The sequence below is a fragment of the Phoenix dactylifera genome, unplaced genomic scaffold (assembly GCF_009389715.1).
Source record: "Phoenix dactylifera cultivar Barhee BC4 unplaced genomic scaffold, palm_55x_up_171113_PBpolish2nd_filt_p 000488F, whole genome shotgun sequence".
NCBI classification, from domain to species: domain Eukaryota; kingdom Viridiplantae; phylum Streptophyta; class Magnoliopsida; order Arecales; family Arecaceae; genus Phoenix; species Phoenix dactylifera.
In genome coordinates, this window is record NW_024067908.1 from 69,368 (window position 1) to 79,907 (window position 10,540).

The following is a 10,540-nucleotide window of genomic DNA, read 5'->3' on the forward strand; positions in this document are numbered from 1 at the left end:
AACAAATCTGGTTGTTGGCGAGTTGCCTTTTAAATTGATTGATGGTTTTGGAGATTCTGATACTAATGCCTAATTGAATGTTTTCTCTGTTTAATGTTACAAAAACTTAAAGATAACCTCTGCAGAGCCATTGGTAATTACTTTACCAGGAGTTGGTTCATGGGGCATGTCTCATGTCTTCTAAATTATTTTCATCCTGCAGCAGTGTTTCACCCACGGTCTTCAAATGGTCATAAGCTTGTCTCGAATGTCACACAAGCTGGCCATGCATATATAAATGTGTTCTAATCGAGAATTTATAATGCATTATGACTCATCAAATCAGTGAGACTGTTTTATTGTTCCCTTTATTACCCTTACAGTAGCCATTTGCTCCTGCACTGTTTTGCACACGCATGCAACGCGTGCATGGAGAGACACAGAGAGACAGAGAGAGTAATCTGATTTCAATTGCTTCCATATGACTTGTATGGGAGAGTCTTTAGCTCAGAGGTTCCCTCCAAGCACCTCCCAGCCAATTCCGAATCTTTATGTATTCAGAGCCGTACATCTTCTACCCCTCTATCGAAATCCCTTAATTTGGACTTGATACATAGACTGAGAGACAACCACGTAGCTATCATCAGGACTTGGGCAGTGGTTTGCCTGCTAAGAATGACTGAAAGAGCTGGAATGCTCTCCTTGGCTGCAACAGGGGCACCTCATGCCCTGCTCCTCTCACTGTGGCAAACGTCAACCCTTCATACACCTCGGTCCATCCCGCAACCTTCATAATAAAGTGAAATTTAAAAAAAAAAAAAAATTAAAATCACATACTGCCTTCATCGAACCAAATCAAGCCAATGCTCAAATTATTGCATTTATATATATATATATACCTGTCTACCTGTATACCATGGATACCATGGGATATCAACTGTCAGATTAAGATGATTGATCGCGAACCTCGTGGCCGTCACCGGAACTACTGAATCGGTGTCCCCGCTGCCATTTGAATCACCAAAAATCACAACATCAAATGGCTGAAAAGCAAAATTTAGAAGAAGATTTCTAGTAATATTATTGCATGTATGGCTTGGCTCTCACCTGAACACCCATATCCTTAAGCTGGCTCTGATCAACTCCCTGTAAGTAGGCAGCATGGAAAACTGCGAGTCACCCCACGTCTTGATCAGCAAATCACTATCAAAAAAACCATCAAACATGCAAGATCATCAGCATGTATCATCTCATGCATGTATAGGAGAAAACTTTGGGTTTATCAGGGTGGGTGCAACTTAACCTGCATGCAGTCCATTTGTAGGGAATGCCGGTAGTGTTTGCATGCATGGCCTCCTGCACGTCGGGCCGGTTAAAGTATTTCTCAGCATAGTTCTCGGTGCATGGATCATAGCCATATGATCGACTCCGAATAAGGGTGTTTCCGAGCCTCAGTGATCGAGGGGCGGTGGAGTTGGGGGCAGTGCAGGAGGGGGTGTAGATGCTGTACTGATCGATGTCGCCAAACTCATGATTCACGGCATAGTTGATGGCGTTATCACAACGGCGTGAACTTTGGGTGGAGGTGAAGTTACAGTAGGAGAGGATGGATCGGTAGGTCCGATCAGAGATCATGGAGTGACTCCACCAGTAGGATACTGTGCCGATCCTATCGTAGTAGTTATCTGTGACAGCATTCCCCACCTGTGCATCGGAAAATGGTCTGTGAGACGCACACGCAGGATTCTGCACTCTCTGAATCGTAGTTAAAATTTGATGAAAGAAATATCATAGGTTAGGTGGTCTTTTTATCCTCTTCATTTTCTTTTATGTATAGATAATAACTTGATTCGGTATTGGAGCCAAGATTTTCATAGAAAGGGCACGGTGCAACTGCATAAGAAACAACTAAAGCTAAAGATTATGAGCAAACTAATTCAGAAAAGAACGTAAGAAAAGGTTAGAATTCCATGAGTAAAAATTACCTATATTACTAAAAAGAAAGTACTATGTCAGCATGTAAGTTTGTTTGTCTCCTATAATCATACTCACAATAAATCCCTTGAGATTGATGATGAAACGCTCTGAAGAAGCTTTACTGTAATCAAGGATTTTCTTTGCCAGCTGAGGGACGTAGTGCCCTAACATAATGCGAGCAAAATTTATCACTCCGTGTACCATAGAAGATAGGGGATAAAACCAAACAAGATATGATATCTGCAAAAAAAGTTAAATAAAATGATCTTCCTCAATGACACTACTGTTATTTGGGATATCTATACTCGATGATTTTGTCAATTACCTATCATTTGATTTGTCTGCAGTAATTCTCATATTTAAGATTCTTAAGGAAGCAATGTTTTTGCGTCACCATAAATGAAAAGCTGGTCGGCTAGATATTTATTTGCAAAGCTAAAAGAATTGTGAAACTTGTCAAGACAAAGTAACCTGATTTAGTGACATAACAACATACATACATCCATATTTCTAGTTTACCATGAACATACCGGCATAGCTCTCCCCACAGATATAGAACTCTCGATATTTGTACTGCGGGAACCTTGACATCCAAGAGATCAGAAAAATGAGAGCATCTTGAGCTGCATCATAAGACCCCAATGATGATTAATGATGGAAATGCCTAGGCTGAGATGGACAAAGTACTAATTACTGTAAATAATTTCAACAATCTCAAGAGATTTAATCTTGTACCAGTGCGTTTGTCGCCGGAGGTCTTAAGATCGGAGCTGGTATTCGTGTAGGAGAAACCAACACCAGCCGGCGATTCCAGGAATAAAATGTTTGCTTCTGCTCAAGTTTTAAAAAATGTAATCGATGAAATATTTTATGACATAAGGATTAAAAGATTATTAAGCAATATTATTTTTCACAGAGTTACCTCTATTCCATGAGTATTTGTTAAGATAGAGGGATGACCCGGTTCGGTTTATCCGGAACGGTCCTATTTCTTCCGACGCGCCATAAGCCACCGAGGAGCAACCCGGACCTGGTTCAAACAATTCGACCGTTTTATTATGACACCGATTAAATGGGAAGCAGATCAGCTGTTGGGCAGCAAACATGCAAACTGGTGGAGGGACCCTAGAATACACGCGGGGTCAGGTTACCGTAGGGTGAGGTTATGGAAGGAGGGGTTATGATCACATCATAGGTTCATCAGTGGGCTTTCCAATTGGGTGCCCATTGATGGGGTGGTCCATTGATCCGACAGCGCATATTAATTGGATTGGCATAACGGCTTTTATTGTGCATGGTGAAGCCAAAACAGTAGACTTGAAGGAGCATGGAATAAAAGAATGGACCATGCTCGGCCCGGGCGAATAGGACATATCTTGAGATTTAAATCTATGATTCGCACTATTGATTATGATCCATACTACTAAAAATACATAAAAATCAAATATTATATAATTTGGTAGTCTCCAACCTATACATGTATGAATGTGAAAATAAATAATTTTTGTTGTACTAATGTACTAAATACATGATAAAGTATTTAAACTTAAAATCTATCTTGATATATATAAATTAAAAATCAAAAGATTTTGATATTTAGATGATAGCCAAATTTGATCTCACAATATTTTAATTGTTTATTTTATGCAGCAACTTGATGCATAGATTAGAGACCGTCAAAGTACATAATTTTTATTTTAAAAATTATAATAGTATAAGTCATAATCAATTTATTTCGATGCTCCATTATTGATTCTGGAATTGAGATAAATAGATACTCTCTTGCAGAAGTAAAGTTTTATCTCAAATAAAGATAACTTGTATCCCATAACAAAGCAAGTTCTATAATCGACAAGATTCTTATATTTATAATTTCTGCTTAGATTAATTAGCTTCGCTACCACCAAATTGATCTAATTAGTGTAGTTGATAAAATTGATAAACTACATTGCAAAGAACTAAAGAGGATGCCAATGATTATGGCACTTGTTGGCTTTTCTATGGAAGGTGACTTCAATTTACATAGCGATTCAAGACTTACTCAAATTCAACTGAAAGTGTGATCAGCATGACCTAACCAATTTTATTTGAGGAGGTTTCAATAAATTAAGCATCCTATTACTAAGAGGATGACTATAAATAAAATAGTGGGTGAAGTATGAGAAGCTGCCAACAACAACCTAGCTAAACCCTTAGGTAGGTTGCCAGCTAATAAAGCCATAATAGACTTGTTGTCGTTTTTCAGGCTTGTACTATAAAAAAGGAGGAAAAACTTGCCTCTACATATGCTTTTAGTAATAGAAAAAAAATCTTTTCATAGGTGAGTACGCAGAGAAATACACTAAACACAATGCATATATTGCTTAAGAAAATAGAGCATAAAAAATGCAATTAATCAAATAAGCACTACGAACTTGCAAGGCAATGTAAAGAAGCCAATAAATCCACTTAGGTAAATAAAAAGGTATAAAAATTAAAGAAAAACTAAATTTAATAACAATATTCGAATAAACTTACCTGAATTTACTCTAAAAAAATAATCAAATACAAAAGAATCGATGACATAAGATCCATAATAGCAGCATGTACGTTTAGTGAGTGTTGGATATTATTGTTAAGTAAAAATATGTCTAAACAAATCATATGGTTCCCCATGACTAGAGAAATTTCTATATATCCTCAGTCTTCATGACTGGAGAAACCATCCCACTGATGCAATACATACAAGTGGAACCTCACATTAATTCCAGAATAAGTCTGCATTCGAACAAGTTATCCAACAAAAATTAATACCTACGGCCGAGCATATTATAGGAATAATAATTGTATTCATCATATATATATATATATATATATATATATATATATATATAGCTGGTCAAGAGACTTTTAGTAGTGAAAGGAAAGGATGGCTTCCATCAGTTCCATGAGACTGCAATGGTCTGCCGCACTACCATTATTCCCACAAGTTGGCTTCCCACATCATGAATTCCAAACCTAACCCACCCATCACTCGATCGCGCTCTCGACTTCTTCGATAAAATTTATTTCATTTCTAAATGGCATTCCTTTCCACTTAGGTGGCTCGGGGGGACAGCAACCCCCAACTCCCACCTGCAGGCTACGCGTGCTTCTGAAAGTGGCCTTGTCTTCTCCGTCCCCGGCCCCCCTTCTCGGCCCCACCACTTGCACCCAAGTAAAGGCCAAGGGGTAACGCCTTCCTTTCCACCAGCCTTTGGCTCAGACTGAGAACCAAAAGTTGGCAGGCAGGGGTGCAAGGAAAAGTTGCTGCGCAAAGTGCTGGGTGGAGTTGTTTTTATGCCCATGGTTCTTACCAAGGTGATGATGCATGGCAGCAGTAGAAACAGAGGGAATAAAATAGAAAGGTAAAATAATATTTGCAGCTTTGGATCTCTTGAGCGGCAGAACAATAATCTGCAGTCACATGAATTTGCTGCCATACATTGGAAATTAGGAGATCAGGGCCGACTTGACCCTTAGGCGACTGAGGCGGTCGCTTAAGGCCCCGGCTCCCAAATGCATTTATTATAGTAAGTTCCAAGGTCAGCGTCCAAATGCATTAAGGCCTCCCATGCATTTGGGATGCATTGGGGCCTTCAAATGCATTTATGTTAGGACGTATCCCTTATCTAAAAAAAATTATTATCTCTTTCTTAATTTATATATTGAGGCCCCTAAATGCATTTATATTGGGGCCTTTGAGTTTGTCTTAGGCCTCCAAATGCATTGAGCCGCTCCTGGAGGAGATCCATGAGCTCTTTCACTCACAGTATATAGCCCTCGACATACTTATTTTCTCTTGGAGAATTAATATTTAAGCTTGAAGGGTGCAAGTTAAGCTTGACATCAACAGCAAAAACCAAAAAGAAAAAAAAAATCCTTCTTCAGGATTGGATTCAGCATAGTGAAGAGACTTTGAGATTTATTGTGGACTGTAATTTACATTTTAATGCATGCATATATAACCTTCCAGCACATATTTGAGCCTAATATATAATTGTATGATGAAATCAGATGCTTGTAATTTTTTTCCTCACTTCACTGGCTTGACTCATATCCAAATGGCTTGACTTGTACCCAAACTTAATTAAAAACGTTCATTCTCGATCTATCTTGTCATCGTTTTTAGTTAGATGGTCAAAATTAGTTATATAATTTTAATATTCTCATAGGATGCCCATGTACTATGTGTAGCTCCCACACATTAACACTAATTTCGCCCTGTCGACCATGGCATTTATACCAACACATGGATAAGATTTCTGTGGCATGCAACTCAATTGAAGTCTTGTTAATTGTACAAAAGTACAAATGCGATAATTAGTCTATGATTCATTGAGACAACTTTAGATGATTAATAGCAGGTACATTTTATTATGCTAAACAACCTTTAAGAGGGGTTTTCTTCCAACCTATGTCGACCTATTGTGGTGTTTCCCTTTATACTTTAGAAATAGAACAGATCGATCTATAGCTGCCTATACTTACAAATATATATATATTTTTTCTTTTGGAGAGGCAGAGAAAAAAACAAACTTATTTCTTATTGATCACACAAACCCTAAGCAGATGTTTGCCTACCATCAGCTCGCCCCACCATCCTTATATTACCTTACATTTCCACCTATGGTAGAAGTGGGCATAATGCCACTCATGAATAGATGGAACACTAAATATATCAAGCATCAAGATACGAGTGGAAAGCAACCATAATTAAATTTTACTTTTGTTCGGTTGGAAGTAACCAAATTTTATTATCCTACAGTTCCTTAGGTTAATTAACTCATATTTCCTTCCAATCTGACTATATAGTCCATGGAGACATATCTTTAGTTCGGTCACCTTACAACTATAACACTGAGAGAAGTAGCCATGGATACATAGAAGTAGGGTAATCTATGGTTTTTCTTTTTATTTATTTGGGAAAAAAAATCAAATACATAAACTTTGCTTTAAATTGCTTGCTTAATTGGATCTATGAAGAGTCAACTGCAATTTTTTTAAAAAATATATATATATTTTTAGATAATATGCGAATATTGTAATTAAGCCTGATGGCTACTGAGAATGAACTATATATATATATATATATATATATATATAATTGGAGCTTTTTGTGCCAATTCCGTGCAGAGAATAATGATCGGTTCTCACATGATACCACAGCCATGAAAGCAAACAAAACAAATGGAAAGGAACAAACATATACGAAAGGCCAAGGAAACGTTCTGAATTCCTGACACCGCTCTCCCACTTGAACTTCGATCGGCGCACCTTAGCAAATCCATCGGATATGCGCTAAACTGCGCCGCGTTCGTTCTCGTTCAAAATTTCGGGCGAGGGAGGCATCCATTTTGTGGGCTTCCCACAGTCGATGTGGCAAGCCCATTGTCATGCCACGTGTGCATCTTTCAGACAGGAACATAAAGTGGTGCCTTGTGTATTTATTAGGGTAGTTGTTGTAAACCAACAACAGGCTGCATGCTCATCATTTTGGAATCAATGTCATTTTCCAAAATGTAGATAAGCACAAAAGAGAGAAAAAAAAAATGAAAGGAATAAGATATGAAGATTACATTGGGATGAGTATAAAATTAGGGCTTGTTTTCCTTCCAAAGCTCACAGGAAGGAGGAGGGGTAAGCGAGAAGCAGGGCCGGCTCGGGCCTTAGGCGACTGAGGCGGTCGCCTAAGGCCCCCGGCCTAGGGAAGGCCCCCTCCCCATCGCACAGTTTTTTTTTTTTGTTTAATTAATGCATAGTTTTCAGCCTTTCCCATCCGAAAGCTACCTTATAGAGTCATAGCTGGGCAGTGGGCGACGGCTACCGGGCTACGCCGCTACAGTCCATCCCCTTCGGCTTCTCCCCGACGACAGACTGGCTAGGCCCTGGGCAACGGCTACGGCAATTGACAAATGACAAGCAATGGCATTTCCTCCCCCCTTCTCTCCTCCCTTCTCAGTTCTCTGCTGGGGCTTTCTTTTTTATTGCTGAACCTTCTCCGGTTCTCGGTAGTCCTCTCCAGGCTCCACCGCAGCACCGCTCTATCTCTCCTCACTGTCCTCGACTTCTCCGAGGCTCCAAGCCTCCTACCTCCGGCCTCCGGCCTCCGGCCTCTGGCCTCCGGCCTCCGGCCTCCTCGGCTAGTCGGCTCTGCTCTAAAGTCCACCGTCCTCGGTCCTCCTCCGTTCGCCGTCCTCGGATCTCCCCGTCGAGCCGACACTCCGCAGTCCGCACTCGGCCGAAGAGGGATCAGGGAGGCGGCGTCGCCGGCGTGATGGCGTCTCTTCTCCTTCCCGGCCCTCCGCCCTCTCCAGGTGAGCTTCCAACTTCCGGATCCGATTTTTTTTTTTTATTTTGAGACTTTAGTGTTCTGTCTTCCGTCTTCCGAGTTCCGATTGACTTTCGGAGCCAACCAAGGGGCAAGGGGCTGGGGACTCCGGGATCTAGCGAGAAGGATTTTTGGGTCAGGAAGACAGGAGCCTTCCGGTTTTCTTTTTTTTTTTTTTTGCTGCCGAGAAGGATTTTTTTTTTTTTTTTGTATAATTTTTGGAGGAGGAAGGGGATTTGGATCATGTTTCACCTTCTTTAGGCTTCCAGGATGATGTAATCTATGTGAGAAATAACACTTTTCTAAACGAATAGGGTCCGGTACCATGATTGAGTTGTCTGCCATATGTTTGTTATAATGCCCAGATTTATGTTTGTTCTTCTTTTTTTTTCTTTTCATGTTTGTTCTTCCATTTTTTTCTTTTCCTGCTGCTCTGGTGGGCTCTGACACCCAAGTCAGGAAGGTTTTGCTCCTTGGAAAAAAAAAGCTAAGTTTACAGACATGAAGGCTTTGGTGTAAGCCCGTGGAATCCTTCTATTGTTACCCATCAATTTGTTTCTGTTAGAGTTTTCAATTTGGTTAATGCCAGAGTTTTCGGTGGGATACTCTTCTCTTCTCCAAAGTGGAGCTTTATTACTTTTTTTTTAAAATAAAATGGTGCTAGTCTGTAATGGGTTTATAATTTCTAGGAGACATCTTGGGTTGCAGGTTTCTGGTGATGGCTAATGGGATGGCTGCAGGTTATAGTCTAATCCAGGGGCCAGGAGGTGAGGTCTGTGGTGAGCATGATAAAAGGAAGTGTTCTCTTCAACAAGGCCTTGGCTTGGGCTATCTTCTAATGTGATCTGGTATGTTGTAAATTCTTTGGGGCAGGGCCTCTTCACATACATTGGAAAGCATTTGTGGTGTAGATGAATGCACATAGCTAGGTTGTTAAAGGGTGGTGAAAGGTTTAGATTTCTAAACACTAATAGCTAAGCATAAATGGACCCTATTCTCATAGCTTTTCACTACTTGTAAGCACTGATTTCGGAACATCTAATAGCTATTATTTTTAAATGAATTTTTAAAATATTTTGCATTTATTAAAAAAATATTTTTTTTTGCCTTAGGCCCCCAATTGTATTGAGCCGCCCCTGGCGAGAAGAACAAGAATTTTTAAGGTTTTTAATGGCCATTATGTCATCTTTTTACGCTTCTTTCTCTTGTGGGTTAAACTTAAAAAGTTTCGCTGATGGAGCTCTTTTCCTTTTGAGAAATTCAACATAGTCTTTTTATGGTTGAAAAAACGTAGGAATAAAGCAAACAGCCCAGTAGAAATCTTCTTTCTACCTATCACCCAATAAAAGTTGGGGAAGGTCCTAATAATTAACCTCCTCACTTTCCTTTAAAAAAAAAGATCAGCTTTGCTCGCATAGCTTTCTCATGTAATTATAAACCAACGAAGCATTTCCAGAAAGGTGAGGCATAAGTATACTTATGTTATCAACTTATCATCCCAGCGACTAATAAAATAGCCCTTGGAAAAAGTAAATTAAGAAAAGAGGAACAAGAAGGATGAGGACTGACCTCCATTTAGCCAAAGAACCAGGGGCTTCTTAGCAGCATCATTGGCAGCTTCAGTGAGCCAGTAGAAGAGAGCCCTGCCGTGCTCCTTGTTCACCGTAACATACCCGGAGAACTGCTTGAAGGACACTGGAGGTTGCCCGGGGAGTTCCGAGATCCGATCGAGGGCTTGTTGATCGGGAGCAGCGGTGGCAATGATGGTTAGTAAAGGAAGGAAAGAAATGAACAATGAGGAAGAGCGTATTTTCCTTAGGCCTCCCATTGCACCCACCCCGGGAAGTCTCTCTATTTATGGTGTCTTGTGTCTCTTGTAAGGGAGGAGATTTGGATCATTGGAATAGGAATGGATGCTTATATAAAGCCATTCGTGTGCTTTGGATGGTGCTCTCAAACTCTAGTACTGTTGAGATTTTATTACAGCTTGCAGGTTGGGCGGCTATATATCTACAAAATAAAAGCCTAAAAGAACGCGTGAATATATATATATATATATATATATATATATATATATATATATATATATATATATGGACGATAGGGTAGGAGAAGGTAGCTGACCTACATTGCCATTAATATTTGCTTCAGAGTTGGGTTTGGGAGCCCAAACAGCTGGCCCATAAATGCAATGCAACTCTCTCTCTCTCTCTCTCTCTCTGTGTGTGCGCGCGT

General features: G+C 39.9%; 1 protein-coding gene and 1 long non-coding RNA gene across 3 annotated transcripts; one reads left to right on the forward strand and one right to left on the reverse strand.

The window, feature by feature from the left end:
• Positions 1–280: 280 nt before the first annotated feature.
• On the reverse strand, positions 281–10,315 carry LOC120106185 (serine carboxypeptidase 24-like). Of its 2 annotated transcripts, none has more exons than XM_039119091.1 (9): positions 9,875–10,313; positions 2,879–2,986; positions 2,692–2,787; positions 2,487–2,579; positions 2,032–2,120; positions 1,283–1,683; positions 1,087–1,182; positions 879–984; positions 281–766 (listed from the first exon to the last, which is right to left on the reverse strand). In XM_039119091.1, the coding sequence occupies exons 1-9, from the start codon at positions 10,131–10,133 to the stop codon at positions 623–625; spliced, it is 1,392 nt and encodes a 463-aa protein (XP_038975019.1). In that variant the 5' UTR covers positions 10,134–10,313; the 3' UTR covers positions 281–622. The 2 variants fall into 2 exon arrangements, with proteins under 2 accessions (XP_038975019.1, XP_038975020.1); XM_039119092.1 differs by having other exon boundaries at positions 599–766; positions 887–984; positions 9,875–10,315.
• On the forward strand, positions 7,620–9,377 carry LOC120106186. Its single transcript, XR_005508402.1, has 2 exons — positions 7,620–8,291; positions 9,014–9,377. It is a non-coding gene; the product is annotated as an uncharacterized LOC120106186 (long non-coding RNA).
• Positions 10,316–10,540: the final 225 nt, after the last annotated feature.